The 16,007-nt window shown below is 38.3% G+C and overlaps 1 protein-coding gene across 1 annotated transcript in view; it reads right to left on the bottom strand.

Annotated features, from left to right (window-relative positions):
- LOC114067229 (cadherin-like and PC-esterase domain-containing protein 1) overlaps positions 1-16,007 on the bottom strand; it is a 99,478-nt gene that overhangs the window by 35,035 nt on the left and 48,436 nt on the right. Inside the window, exons 7-10 of the mRNA XM_027902523.1 lie at positions 15,557-15,725; positions 3,538-3,680; positions 2,096-2,168; positions 296-592 (exon numbers count right to left, since the gene is read on the bottom strand). Of these exons, the coding sequence (XP_027758324.1) occupies positions 296-592; positions 2,096-2,168; positions 3,538-3,680; positions 15,557-15,725 (682 nt within the window). The remainder of the gene's footprint in view (positions 1-295; positions 593-2,095; positions 2,169-3,537; positions 3,681-15,556; positions 15,726-16,007) is intronic.

Below are 16,007 nucleotides of genomic sequence, written 5' to 3'. Positions count from 1 at the left end.
AAAAAAAAAAAAGAAGTATATTGCATTCAGAATAAAAGACAAAATTGTAGGACACAAAATTTAATTCTGATGCTCATGAACTTACTTGTGTGAGTTAATTAATTCAGGGTAAAATTGTGAAAATACACAAATCCGTACATCAACATTTAAAAAATGGTGGGAAAATTGTTTCAATAAAGTTTTAAATATATGTTTAAAGCACAGTATTTTGGGGAATGACATACGTTGAGAGTCAAATTTTAACAAAAGGAACTTCCATTGTTTAATATAATTGCAGTTTTATTTCCAAGAATACAATAATAGATATTTTTTGATGAAATAAACCCTTCTTTCCATAATTTCTATAAGGCATCAGCAATTTCAGAGAAGCACACAATTTAAAATTAAATGTTTTCAAATAGTCAATAATAAGAAAAAGCTGTAAGGAACTCACAGTTGATCTATATATTTTTTGCAAAACTTCAATGAAACTGGATGTTGAGGATTCATTAGATAAGAGAAATTTAAAAGTATCTTCAAAAATAAGTTCTTTGAAAGTTTGGTCCCGAATACTTGATTCATCCTCATCTTGAAAGTCAAAGTTTTCGTGCACCTGTTGGAAAAAAATATAAGAATTTACAGTTTGAATAACAAGTCCAGTCTCCTCATAACTACATATATACTACACTAGAACTATTTATTTAAAAAATGTAATAATAACACAACTGACGGGATTATAAAACTATAACCGTGTGCCACATTTTCTATCACAACTTCATACCGCAATGTTTTCTGCCCTCCAGTGGACAGAGTGCAGTGTTGCAGTGCCATGTGAGCTTTCTCGTACGTTAGACTTATAAGTTTATTAAAAAAAAAAAAAAAAAAAAAAAAAAGGTTTTTATGTTAACATAACTCTTGCAAAACTCAGGTATTTAGGGTTAATACAGATAAAATGATAATTTAAACAATATAAATAAAATAAAAAAATAAGGTTTATAAAATACGACTAAGCCATTATTTTAGCATAGACCCAAATATAACCTCAAGATGCACAGGGTGTGTGCATGCTACAGTTTCCAAGGGATACTATTCAAAGTCAAATGTACCATTAATTGTCAATTGTTATTTTTTAGAGCAATTTTTATTTTCGTAAGAGACTATTAAATCCTACTGATTTACTGTACATTTATGCCTTGTGGATAATGGTTGAAAGTCCTACACATGCAGGTAAACATTACGTTTTATGTTTAGTTTTTTAAGCATTTCTAGTAGAATTTTTTACAGCCTGGTATACAATTATTGAATTCTTACGACATGTCACATTTTTTATACTAGCTAAAAAAGTCCTTTCAGACTATTTAAGGATATTGTCTTCATGGATTTTTTTAAATTGTGCAAAATTGCTTTTATGTCTCCATTTTTCCTACGTGTTTAAAGGATTTTTTTTCTGAAGAATGGAGAGAATGATGGCACTGTTTTTGCTGGAAACTTGAACAGATTTTAAGTAAGGGTATATTTACAATTTTTTTTCTTAATTTTTGCATGTCACAAATATGGACAAACATTTTATATACCTAGGTGTATACATATTCATATGTGTATTCAGGGGTAATGAGAAGCAGCTGGAAAGTAGTAAAGTATTTGTTTCAGGGCAGGATGTTCTGAGGCAAGAGTGGTACAAAAACTGGTACAGGTCACATTTCCCTGGTTTTGAGGGCCTTGAAGATCATCCAGAAAGAAGACAGCACAGTGGAGGTCAAAGAAGATCATGAACTGCAGGAGTACATTACAATTTATGGAGAACTGAAGGCCAGCTGTGGTACTTTAACTTCGTTCCTACATCTTTGTTCTGTCATGTTTAAAACCTACCTCTACTGTCATGCAAGGCTCCCTGTGGGTTTTGCACATGTCATGGTGTGGTGAACTTTATCACAGAAACTCCAACTCTTAAAAACTGGTTTGTGCCATAGCAACTCTCCATATTTAGGTAAAATTAATGTTAAAGTATTTGTATATTTCTTATAGATTTGAGAGTACCTATCAAAGAGGGTTTCCTGCTGTGTCCTTCTTGGTGTATTTTTTTGGGGTCACACAATAATTGGTGTAATTTCCTCACCTCAAGAACTACTGGGTATATTGACATGCCGAATCCAATGTCAAAGGTTAGCATTTGAAAGCACTGGCTGCATCTGAAATACAATATAACAGGAATCAGATTCAGTGAGATTAGGTACTGCTGTGAAATACAAAATCACAGAGTCATTTATGTTGCAAAAGACTTTTAAGATCATTGAATTCAGTCATAAACCCAACACTGACAAGTTGACGACTGAACCATGTCCAATACATATGATAAAATGCTATACACACACAGGTCGAGAGAACACACACAAGAACATGCCCACAGAGGTCAAAAGACAGCATGTAACACAGACTAAATAAAACTTCCAAGAGCCAGCAGTATTAATCATATATGGAGTCAGATTGTGAGCTGATATAAAAGTGCTATATAAAAGTGTATTATTATATGATTGCCAGTTAAACCAGTGAGGGAGGTGAATTATACTAAAGGGGGAAATGTCTTTTGAAGAGAATGAGGTCTTCCAAAGGTTTAAAGACATTTGGAGGGTAGTTGATGGTGAAACTCTGCAGGCTCATTGAAGCTAAAGAGTTCTGCCGCAGCTATGGGGATGTTTGAAGGCATGGACCAGGAGCTCTAAGCCAGTCTTGTATTACACAAAAAAGAGAGTCCATCCCATTGGTAAAAAAGAGAGCTTGGCCCACTGTCAAAATAATTTTATTCCCATTACACTCCTCCCCTCCTTGCTACCCTCTCCACTCACAATGTAAGCTTTATTCTCAGCTGTGAAAGGCAAATAATGAGCTTTACATTACTGCCACTAAAACACCTGGGTTCTCAAAATAATTTTATAAAACACATAAATGTAGTAAATAGTGACTTATTTAGTATTAATCATAAAAATGTCAGGGATGGGACATAACATAAATAGAACAAATATTAATTTTAATTAGTAAAAATATTACATAATAGAGGTTGATTTATGTGTAAGAACTATAACACTCTAATGGAAGTCATTGCACACAGAAATACGACTGCTGGTGTCTAGGTGTATTTCATAAGGTACATTTCATAAGGTATTCTAGAGTGTCTCTTGTTCAGGTTGCCAGCTCTAAACCATTTGGGATATTCAAGCATTAAATATTTGACATATGACAGAAGGCTCACTGAAAGGAAATACAGCTTTATATATGTTAGGACTAGCCAAATTGTGAGTGATTTCTGTTCATTTGTGCTGCCTGAAACACTTCAGGACAAAGCATCTGGTCCTACGTATTCATAACCTTTTCACAAACTGGAAACACTGTGGATATTGAAGAAGTTTACTCTTTAAATGCATGTCCTTACTTTACATAGAAGTATGAAATAGAGGGGTATTTTTTATTTTAGGAGTTGTGTATCCTCTACAATTTTTGTTGTGTTCTAAGGAGTTATCTTGCACTACACTAGAATTACAACGACTACTGCAAGTCACTTACTGATTGAAAGAATTTGGTCCTGAGGCAGATGATTCACTGAAGACCTCAGTTACAAGTAGAAGTTTGCTTATAGCCTCCTTCATGTTGTTGAAGGCTTGTTGGGGAGAACTGTTTTTGAAGAATATCTCAAAAAATCTTTGCAGCTGTGAAAGAGAATTAAAATACTTTTGAGCATTTACAGTAAAGCAGTGCTTACGATCATAAATTAAAAAGCTGGTAGAAATAAAAACTGCCTTGCAATATCAACCTCTGATCTTATTCATTTTCACAGAGAAATGGTATGAAAAGCTCCACACTTTTTGTTTACAAACAAGTATATCAGAAAATCCATATTAATGGTTTTAGAAAATATTGGTCACAGTCTAAGCTTTCTTCAGTATAACCTTTTGCTGGCACTAGTTCTAGGCAAAGGAAACTACAAATGCTTATTTCTTTAGCAGTGGGTAACAGCATACTTAAAGTAAAAGCCTTCTCTCTTTTTAACACGCTGTGCCAAGGGCCATCCCACTTGACTACAAATCCTTACCCCAATCAACAAACTTTAAAGAGAATATAGAAGAAATATGTTGAAGAAAAGACCAACCACCCCAGCCTGTGTTCTTACTGAACTCTGCCTATGCTGTGATTTTCAGACTCATGAATCCTCACAATGGTATATTTACTGGCCTGCAGAGCACTGTCCTCAGCTGCTTTCATCACTCATGCAAATTCACCCATCTCATCACTTCAGAGATTCAGGGAAACAACTGGAGCAGTAGACACTCAGTGAAGAGTGGGACACAGGCAGGGTTTTTTGCATGAGTCATCTGTGCTAAGAAAGGGTTGCCTTTAAAACCTATTTCCATTAGAGTTATCACATGGTAAAGAACCCAACTAATGTCTGAACTATGTAAAACTATTGTACTACCAAAGATCTCTTCGGAGATAATTTATGTCAAAAGTACATGTAGAACACGCTTTGTATTGCCATTCAGCAAAAGTTTAACGTGATCTTGTGGCTTCAAAGCATGATTATAGAATCACAGAACCACAGAATGGTTGAGGTTGGAAGTGACCTCTGGAGGCCATCTGGTCCAACTCCCCTGCTCAAGTAGGGTTATCAGCAGCTGGTTGCCCAGAACAGCAGCTGGTTGTCCAGATATCTTTTGAAAACCTCCAAGGATAAATACTCCACAACTTCTCTGGGCAGTCTGTGCAAGTGCTTGGTCACCCTCAAAGTAAAAGTGTTTCCTGATGTTCAGAAGGAACCTGCAGTGTTTCAATTTGTGCCCATGGCCTCTTGTTCTGTCACTGGGCACCACTGAAAAGGACTCAGCTTCACCTTCTCTACAGCCTCCCTTCAGGTATTCATACACACCGATGAGATCTCCCTGACCCTGAAAAGCTCTTCCAGGCTAAACAGTCCCAGTTCTCTATGTATGCTCTCTCTGAGCATTTCCTCCCATAAGGAATGCCACGGTCCCTAAATCATCCTAGTGGCCTTCCACATCCCTCTTATAGTGGACAGTCCAGAATTGGACACAGTAGTCCAGGTGTGCCACAAGGGCACACTGCTGGCTAATGGTCAGCTAGGTGTCCTAGACCCTTTTCTGAAAAGCTGCTTTCCAGCTCCTGACCTCCAGCATGTACAAGTGCCTGAAGCTGTTCCTTCCCAGGTGTGGGACTTTGCACTCACCCTTGATGAACTGCATGAGGTAGGTCCCTGTCAGCCCATTCCTCCAGCCTGCAGAGGTCCCTCTGGGTGGCACCACAACCCCCTAGCGTATCCACTCCTCCTAGTTTTGTGTCATCAGCAAACATGGTGAGAGTACACTCTGCCCTGTCATCCAGACATTCAATGAAGATGTTGAACAGGAATGGATCCAGTAAGGATCCCTGGGATACACTGCTGGTTCCTGGTGATGTGTTATGATGCATTCGCTGTGCTCACACCAGATGCTAAGCATATTTCTGTGCACTCTAGTACACAGCATTTTCTAGGCTGTTGGAGCCTCCCCTTGTGAGCATGAACACTGCCAAGCACACTGGTCTGCACTGGCACGGATGAATGGCTTTCAGTTTCTTCAGGCAGCATACTGCAGTTAAATGTAATAAGCACTTTTCACTTTCTTTTTTGAAAAAAACTATATCATTGCCTACTGCCAGCCAAGGGAGATACTTGAATATGCAGCTAACACTAATCCTCCTTTGCTTTTTGCTTTCTTCAGCTCCAGTAACTCCATCTAATTGTGCTGGTAAATAACTGGTGAGTAGGCATTTGGTCTGTCTGCCTTCCTGTTCTTATCACCTCTGATTTTATTTCAACAAGTGGTTGTCTTTCCAAATTTTACTGACTAAAAGAAATGCCCCCCATGCACAGATCTGGACTGAAGCTTTGTAGTGCCTGGGACTTTTTCTCTCTTTCTAATAAAACTATTTGAAATGCCAGTAGGAAAAAAATTACAAGAGTATATATAACTGAAGTTATAAAATTAAACCTCTGACTGCCAGGAAATTGTGAAGTAAAGGTTTCACATATAGCCTTAACTCTATCCTTTGGCTATTCTCATGATGTTGAAATCTTGAATTACATCACACTATATTTTTATGCTGTAGAAATTTTTCCTTGTGTTCCATGGGTCTCTGAAGCAAACAAGCCCCGGAAGTACTATTTAGAGATTATGCAACTCCTCACAGCACTCTCCATTTCATTACCACAACAGGCTGAGAAGGAGTCCTTGTTTCCCAAAGTCTAAGACCACCAAGGCTCTGTTTCTCCCACAGAGTGGTACAAAGATTAAGAACAAAAAGCTCCACATTTTTCAAATCAGTTCTGATTCAGATTAATTTCTGAGTGAAATTGTCCCACTTCAGTTAATTGTTCAGGGCAAAACTAATAATTAAACTGCTATTCTGAAACTAAAAAAAGAAAAAAAAAAAAAAAAAAAGAAGGCTCATTTCACCAAGGTGATTCTTCAGCTAACTTTGGCAATTATTTCCAGCACCTCTGCCAGATCTGGCACACCACTCACATTCCTGCTACATGGGCTTGCACATTTTCTTTAATTTCCTAAATATCCATTGGGTATTGAAGGACTGACTAAGGGAGAAGCTGTGTTATTTTGCTGCATAGGGAACATAAGAAGTTGCAGAGTTTTACTAAGAGAGATAGTGATTACCAGAAGGAAGGGCAAGAGCACCATCAGCTCATTTCACCCCTTGCCGTCAATCAATTCCCAAGCATTTCAACACAAAGGATACATAATGCATAAATTTCTAGTAACAACTGATGAAAGCCAGGCTTACTTCTCCTACTGGCACTCAGAGCATGCTGTTGGCCATAATAGTCTACTGTTGCCACCAGAACAGGCATTAAAATATAACTGATTTCTCCAGGAAACTGCTTTCCTTAGCCAGCCTAGAAAAGAAACATTGCTCAACAGGTTCTCATTGAAGGATATCAGATTTTATGCCAATGTTTTTCTAAGCCAATGGCTGAAAATAAATATTTAGTCAGGCTGGTTCAGGACCAGTGGAGACAAGAGACAAATACTTCAAGTTAAATTCCAGTTCACAAAAAAAAAAAAAAAAAAATCTATTTAAACAAGTTCAGGTTAGGTTTGACTCTGAAGGATTCCACAGGATTTTCAGCAACTGCTGGAAAAATATAAAGTGATAAAGTGTGAATATCTGCAGTAATCTCAGATTCTTTTGACTGAACAAAAGTATATAAATATCTGTGTTCAACTGCAAAATCCTAAAGTCACTGAGTTGAAGGTTCCTTCAGGTGATCACCATGGATGCTAGTCATCTCACCTACAGAGGAAACTTGCCCAGCAAGATTCAACCTTACCATTGCTGGAGTATGATTAAAACAAGCACTGTATAGTGTAAAGAGGACAGAGTAAGAAAAACTGCTGGCAATCACAGGAATCTACTCTGGGAGGAAGTTGACCTCTGGCTGGCAAATTTTTAAGCAGCGGAAGAGAGATTAAATTTTAGGAGCCTGTAAAACTTAATGCAGACATGCACATATATTTTATACAATGACACTACTATAGACAGAATTGCAAGACATCTCAGGAGCTTGAAGATGTTCATCCACATGTCGGACGCATGCAGGATGTTCCAAATATTTATATAATGCCTTACAGAAGTGTGTAAATGCAGTCAATTACATGGATCAAGCACACATTTTCTGTAAAGCCAGAATGAACTAGAAATACTCTTTAATCTAATTTAAACTCATTGACCTTTCACTGCCTGATAACTACTTTTGCTATAGGAAAAGCCACTGGGAATAAACAACGGCTAACTCAATATTACTTTAATGATCATTCTTTAACTGTTTTGACAGGTTTTAAAATCTGCAGTCATTAAAATCAGGTTTATACTCTCAGTGACACAGATCCCTCTGGCTCCTCAAAAATACACTTAACCATTATTTAAAGGTCTGACACATTGAAAAATGCCATTTAATTTACAAAAGAATTCTGATTTTTAGACCTCATGCACAGACTCATGGAGCCTGAAGAAGAGTGGAAGAGTGTGGTGCTCACAGGGCTGGATGTTATGATGACTGTAATTCCCTCAAGAGGATTTTCCTCTGGCAATTTTTCTGCGAATGAATTTCTAAGGAGAGATGCTGGAGCAGCCTGCAGCAGCTAGCTGAATAGTGAGCTGAGGATTGCCCTGAAAAAGGGTATAAAACCAACCTGGAGTGATCTGTCTGAGATTGCCTTCTAACTCAGTCCTAGCACGACCTTGTCTCCTGATGAGACAAACAAGAAAGATTTTCCTTAACTAACAAATAAATGCAAACTTAGAACACTTCCCTTCACTGACTGCATTTATTACCTTTCTCTTGATTGTAACAAGTATTCAGAGAACAGCTCACATGAACTCAGTTCACTCAGGTGTCAGTACTGTAGAGGAATCCCACCCTACAAGACTACATGGCTTATGTCTATGTATGAGTTAAATGTCTAGGTTTCCTTTCATACCTCACTGTGGAACACAGATAATTGAAGAGCATAATTTATGCCTTCCTAAGATAGATGCCTCAAATTGGTGACATTAATAGCAATCTAAAATTGCTCAGTTCCTCTGGGGAATCTAAACGAGACACTGAAGATGGGTAGGAGATACATCACTGGAGTGCTCATACAGCCCACCCACAGACAACACCACCTGTGAGCCTGGAATATGCAGACCTGTCTGGGATTATGTTTGACCAAACTTACCATGATAAAGAGGAAGGTGACCATCAGCCAGGTTAAACAGTAACCAGGAAATTACAAAGTGACTTTTGAAACAAAGAAGGAGTCAGCTTGGGAAATAATAGAAAAGCAGCATGAAAATTTGTGGGGGAGAGACTTCCTGGTGGACACAGCAGCACTCAAAACCTGGTCAGGAACTGCCAGATGTCAACTTGCTGGCATCACAGCTCCTGCCCAGACTGCAGGGAATACTGGGGTGTAAGGATGGGCACAGGTCCTGTGTGAGTACATGTGAAATGGGCACACACCTGGGGCCCCCACCTCTCCAAGGAGAGGTGCATGAAAGAAGGGAAGCTGCACCCCAGGAGAGTTGAACCATGTTTGTAACCAGTGTTGCCTGTGTGCTCGGACTGTATAAACATGGGTGAGTGGGTGGATGTTGACTAGAGCTTCAGAAAGTATCTAAAGAAAGATGTTTAGAAATGTGCAATGTTTATTAAAATTTTTGAAGTGTCTGGTATCATGGTTTACCTCTTCTGTTACTAAATTTGATAAAAAGTATTTTATTATTACTGGTTGCCAGTTAAATGTATATCATCAATTAGACACTTCTGAACCTACCCAAGAGGCAAGGAGATAGAAGAAAATAGACCACTGTGGCTACTGAGTAATACAATTTTGAGGTTTACACTTTTTGGTGCATCACAATTTACAGCATTTGTATGAATAGATTTTGAAAGGACCTTGCTGATTCGTAGTTGTAGGCTTCAAAACCACATGGCAGACAAAGTTATCAGGATAAGAGTTGAAAGATTTATATCTAATGTGTCAAAGCATGACCTTTGGTTTCAAGAAATTACCCCTTTGAAGTAACAAAGGGCACCCTCTCCAGATTGTTCTGCTATGCACCAGAGCTTTCGCACTCCTGATCAGCTGGATCTGCAAGGTCTCAATGACAGTAATTGCCTCTTCTTGAAAACAGATTGAATAAATTCAATCAATCTCTGAAAACTTTCAGCATAGGCTCTGTACTCACATTTCACTTTTGTACATTCATTCTTCTTACTGGCTCTATCTTTGGTGAAATTTCTTCACCAGGTCCAAATACTTTTGTGTGTAAGTAGTTGTTCATAGGCACAAAAATACTCTTTTATACACAAACAAGAATCTCTTTGACTATATGTATGGAACTATCCAAGTTTCTAACATGTCTGCAAGAATACAAACTGATTCACTTAGAATGCCAGGATATTTAGCAATAAAGCTACTTCCTGTGTTGTCTGCTGGCACAGATAGACCTCTCCACTGATCACAGTATATAGGAAAAAGTCACAGGATGTGTAATGGGGTAAAAATACACCCATGAACCATGTGCCAATGGTTCCAGAATAAATCAGAGAGAAAACACTGCAGTAATTTATCAGAAGTTTATAGCACTAGCCTAAAGTAGATCTGTTTATTCCACTCTTGATTTATTGTTATGATGTGCCATTTCTCTGCAGTTTTATCATCAGACTTGATGAAGGGGGAAATCACTGCAGTATTCAGCTGGTTTCTACAGTAAATTTCCCACTTATGTATATATTTTTCTTTTCATAAGTTTTTTACAGATATGATATTTAATTGTTCATTAAAAAAGTTGTTAACAAAGAACTCCCAATCTCTCGTCCCTTAACATTTTCATATCTACATGGAGGAGAAAAGGCCATCTGAGAAAGGTTTCCTCTAAAGCTCCTTGGTCTTAAGACTAATTCTAGAAACAAAGAGCCACTCACTAGCTTCAGCAACCACTAAATGAGGCCTTTTGACTGAGACTGAACAAAGAACGATTTTTCAACCCAGCACTGAGTTCTTAGTGGGAAAGTAAAGGTGATTTACTAACAGCATTTCCCAGCTCACTGCGAGAAACAAAAGTGGATCAGCTTGACTAAGGGAAGCTGTAAATCAAAAAATGGAAAGATGAGAAGAAGAATCAGGATAATGGGAAGGCAAGGCAGATCTAGGAAAGTTGGGAGCCACAGTGGAGCATACAGAACAGCCAGAGCAAGAGGATCTGCGAACCAGGAAAAAAAGCAGAGATATAAGGGCCAGGGTAACAGGGTAAAGACTTATGACATATTCACATATTGTAGAGAACAATCAGTCTAGAACTCTCTCTTAGTTAAACTGGGATGTTCAAAATGAGAAGAGCAGAAAAGAACTCCAGAAGGAATTTTAACTGTATTTGTGCACTGCATGACAGGTGGACACAGAGATGAAGAAGACAAAGAAGGAAAGATTACTTATTCTTTCAAGATGAGAATTAGGGGTATGAAATCAAGTAACCAAGCAGAAGTTTTAAAGCAAACAAATACTTTTTCTCAAGTAACACATAAACAATCTGTACAGTCTCATTCCTGGAAGACATTGGGAAGATCAAGATAATTGCATGGCATAAAAGTTCACTGGAACTTATTGAACATCAAGTTATATATTCCACTTCCAGTTTTGTGTTTCTAGCCTTACAAGTTACCAGAAAAATCTATAGTCTGCCTAGGGAACAATTTATGCTAGCATCTAGAACCAATTTATGCTTGTCCTGTTACACAGTTTCATGATGCTCACTTCCCTGGTTGTTGCCAGAAACGCATGTCAGACTAAGCATGTCTTTGATCTCCCCCAGTCCAGATAGACTTTCATTTCTAGGTTAGTGAAAAGAGAAATGATAGGGCTCTAGATATCAGGAGGATAGAAAACAGAGATGGGATTCATATTATGTTCAGTCTCAGAAAGATGAGAATTACAGCATTCTTACAGAACCTAATGAATAAATTTAATTTTAATCCCAAATAACCCTGCAATCTAATTGATTAAGAATTGATGGTAATTTTTCTTTTGTGTTTGCTCCTGGAAGTGACAGGGCAAGACTATTAAATTAAAAAAAAAAAAAAAGGTGAAAAAATCCAGAGCCTTTCTGCTGTTTGTAAACATTTTGCTCTTTATCTGCATGTATGTTTGCATTTTATCTCACTTAAAATGTGTGGCTAATACTTTCGGTAGTATCAAAAACAGCCACTTGAGGGCAATACTGCAACCTAATTTCTACCGTACTCGGCTGTAAGCCAGACCTCCACGTATCAAAAGATGGATTTCCTGGAGAAGGGTCCAGTTGTATTTGCATATATGTTAAGCAGAAAAAAAAAAAAAAAAGTGCTTTTCTTTATTCATGTTTTAAAATGCTTTATACACAGAGAGAGAGTTTCAGCAACAGTTACAGTGACTTAAACCACAGCAAGCTTAACAGCAAACTGCTTTAATAAAGTTTGTTTACTTCAGTTCACAACGGGAAAATCACCTCAGAGCTGTTTCATCTGAACGTATTAAGGGTTATGCAAAAACACCAGTCAAGCAATTCAAGTCTAGGAGGCACCTGTCTATTTTGGATGAGCAAAGGGATAGTGAGCCAGGGGGCCACAGGAGGTTGCAAACAGCACAGAAGAGCCTTCCCTGATGACGCAGGATGTGCTATTACAGTCTACAAAAGTGCATCCCTTCATTAAGAACTGGGATCAGGTTGGGAAAGGTTAATGGCAGGGCAAAGGAAGCACTTCACAGTTTGTTAAGCCTTCAGATAATTAATCATAAATTACTGTTCTGCATACTAGCTTCTACAAAACAGAAAATTATTCAGGGGTCAGCATTCTTCTCAATACACATGCATAATGTAGATTAACACAAAGGAAATTATTGCATGCATTGACAGAGACCCTTCCCTTAATTGGTCCCATATGCAAAATAGAAAGATTCTATTTTATTACTAATTTTTCAACACACAGATGGTCTAAATAAGGGGTTTCCAAATTTCGTCAAGGAAACAGGGCTATTACGCAAGCCATATATCAAAACATCTGTGTGGCAGAAAGCCATTCTCTCCCCTGCATCCTTTGCATGTTCCCCTGCTGGGCCCAAATCTAGAGCAGCACTTTTTTACCCATTGACTACACACAAAATCATCCTGCCAGCTCAGGATTTACCTTCTTTTGCTTTCTGAACTGAGATGCTAAAATATGTATAATCCAGAGAAAACCTGGCAGTCTGTGAGCAAAACATATTTGAACTCTTGCTGAACTTCCATTTGACCAAGGCTTATTCAAGTAATCATTCTGAAGCCATGCCACTATGACTAGGATAAGTAAATATGCATTGCAAAAATCATTTACAATAGTTTACTAAGAAAAAACAAAGCAGTGGAGAATGCGATATTATTTAATTCATTAAACTCCTGTTTTCTCTTTACACAGTTTCTCTTAATTTTTTGATATCATCTGCTACCCCGTCTCCAGTTTTCTTAAAAACTTCTCCATATATACCATATTCTGGTGACTACTAGCAACTGTAAAGTGTTGCTGTACACAGGAGATCAAACTTTAAACATACTTAACATACTGAGTTTGTGATAGCAATGCTTTAACCAAGTTAACCACAAAGTGGACGAATCTCTCATGGATAATATTTAATTATACTGGTATGAGACAAAAATTCCTCAACAGAGGTCTGTACACAGAGGAGGGCTCTAAATTATTGTGTAGCATTATTGGAAGCAGCACATCAAACACTAGGAAATCTTTCCAGATCAAAGTCTCCTCTATAGGTATGTTGAGTCCCTAGAAATAGCGGTGTGTATTCTGTCAATCAGTGGAAGAACAGGTCTTAGAGACCCTTTCTGTCCATATTGACTATTGACAGGTTGGTGCTTCAAAGCGTGACAAACCATTTCCACCCTACATAATAGAGCCAGCAGAAACTTAAAGCTTAGGAGCTTTCTGGACCAGGTTCCTTAGCTGGTACAAACATATCAAGCTCCACTAGCTCCTTTGGGAAAGGAGATCACTGTGCTGGCATTGTATGTCCCACTGGCAAATGACAGCTCCATGGAGTTTATGAGAAACTTGACGTAATTGCATCCTAAAGGGTATCAATGGTTAAATTTATACCTTCTCCCAGCTATTATTTTCTGATGGGTGATCTGCCTGTTGCCTCTGCATCAAGCACAGACCCTCTTTATGATTTTCCCAGTAGTGCTTTCTTGCCACTCTATGAATTCCCAGCATCTCACTTCTCCTGGAAAATCCCTGTCCCCTTCCATGTTCTTTACAGGGCACACTCTACATCACTACAAATGTGCTTTCTGTGGTGCCTGTTTTTAGTTTATTTCTCACCATTTTGACAAGTTTGTCTAAAGGTGAAACACCCACCACAGCAGCAGTAAACAGATTGGAACTACTGCAGATGCACTGCTATCATTTTTATTGCTTCTTCAGCTGCCAAAGTGCTCTGTAAATGGTGGCTGACACCCTGTTCAGCAGAATTTCCTCAGTGGGAATTGTTTTACAGAGCTATATCACAATTACTAATGACTGTTTCAGCTGCAATAGTGATGCTGCTGGGTATTGTCCTATTTTAATAAATATAAACCAAAACTGAAATCCAAGGTTTGAAAGTGAGTGACCATTAGTCTTCATAAATGTAAACAGAGGAAAATAGATGGCAAAGTAACATATCTCCAATGGCTTCCATAGCTTCTGAAGTGAGGGAAGAGAGCAGTAGGTTCACTCACCTAATTTTGGTAATCCAGAATTTGGCATGTTCTCTGAGAACGTTATAGCCCACAGAAGGAAGCAGACACTTTTACCAGGAAACTCATCTCACTCCAAAACTAGTATCTAATCTGGATGGGATGATTTGTTCTCTAGACGTGAATTAGATAGAATTCTCTAGAATTAGATAAAGAGCTTAGAACTAGGCACTTCACTTTGAGAGAGCTAAATTTGTAGAACATACCAAATGGCTGACATCATTAAGAGTCCAGACAGTGACACCACAACATTCAGACTGATCCAAAGCCAAGACCTGTTCCTACTCCAAGAACACTAAATGGGCAAAGTGCACCCATCCTCTGATGGCTGCTGCAGGAGCTGATCTATGTGACTTCAAGAAATAACTGATGCTTTGTGATCTTAAACCATTAAAGGGAAAGAAGAAGCTGCACAACTGTAGCTTCTTCACAAAGAGCTGATGTGTTGGAAGCACAGTTCCTTGCTGGAAGAAGAAAGGAATGCGAAGGCATATCTTCAAATTCATAGGTCTGCTGAGCAAACGAAATGCGTAGAGAGAGGGGTCTCTCCAGGCACTTGGAGATAATTCATCCAGGTAAGGCACATCCTTCTTCATAAAATCGAGACCATAGTGAGGTTTAGGGTTAGTGTTAGGGTTGAGAGAGTGAAAGAGCCTAGAGCCCCATAGATGCTAAGACTGGAAAATGCATGGCAAGGGGATCATAGCAGGGCCCCCATATTGCTGCCTCTGCACCTTTCGAATCCCATCCTCTTCATGATATACTTCCTTCTCCTTATTTAGAAGTGCCCTGACCTTCCTCTAGTCTGTTTTACTGCACCTAAAAAAGGAATCTAAACAAACTGTTTTAAATATTTACTTTCCTGTTTTACAACACTGTCAATCTCCCAGAAAAAAGCTGTTACTGTGTGGCAGCACCCACACTGCTGTGCTTTAGAGAAAACAACCTTGCAACTGCTGTCAAATGTCACCAATAAAAATGGGCTCTGAGGCATGCAAATGCCCCCAGTGCACAGGGCAATGCTGCCCTGCTTCATGAAGCAAACCCAGTTTGCTTTGAGAAATGAAAACAGTACATTACAAGAACATTCACTGTAGGCTGTGGACTGCTACCAAAGAAGAGGTAAAAGAGAAGAAAGACATTATCTTGCTTTCTGTCTGTGTACTTTGCCTGAAAGATGGAAAAATTTAGAAACAAAATGTTTGACCTTTATGGTAAAATGCTTCTTCTTGGGTGGATGCCAGACACTGGTGGTTGAATGAATGAATGCCCTCAGAGGTGTTAAGGATGTCACAAGCACATATGCTTTGATGATGACAGAAAGGTCTTGAGCTTTAAGGATGTCCTTGTGCTCTGATGAAGCTGATACTTGATTCCTGGAAAGTAATAAAAATATGCAGCATTAATGCAGTGCTTTTGACAATGAGTTCTAAGAAAATAGTGAAATAGTGAAATCGTTGTAAATAGGAAATTAACCTTTTTTCCCTGAAGGTAAGCAACATAGTAGATTAAATCAAGCAGCCTGGAACAAAGCTTACATGAAGTCATTTCATTGTTTTCAGCATTTTTAAATCTTAATTTTGAAACACATAAAGCAACTATATTAGGAGGGAGTAAATTTTGAGAGTATATATGGGTAAATGCATTTTTGGAATATT

This window comes from Empidonax traillii, unplaced genomic scaffold (genome assembly GCF_003031625.1).
Source record: "Empidonax traillii isolate 1590-97213 ecotype Southwest subspecies unplaced genomic scaffold, ASM303162v1 scaffold885:size433544, whole genome shotgun sequence".
Classification (NCBI taxonomy): Eukaryota; Metazoa; Chordata; class Aves; order Passeriformes; family Tyrannidae; genus Empidonax; species Empidonax traillii.
Note: the sequence above shows the minus strand (reverse complement) of the source record. Positions and strands in the feature narration are given on the sequence as shown.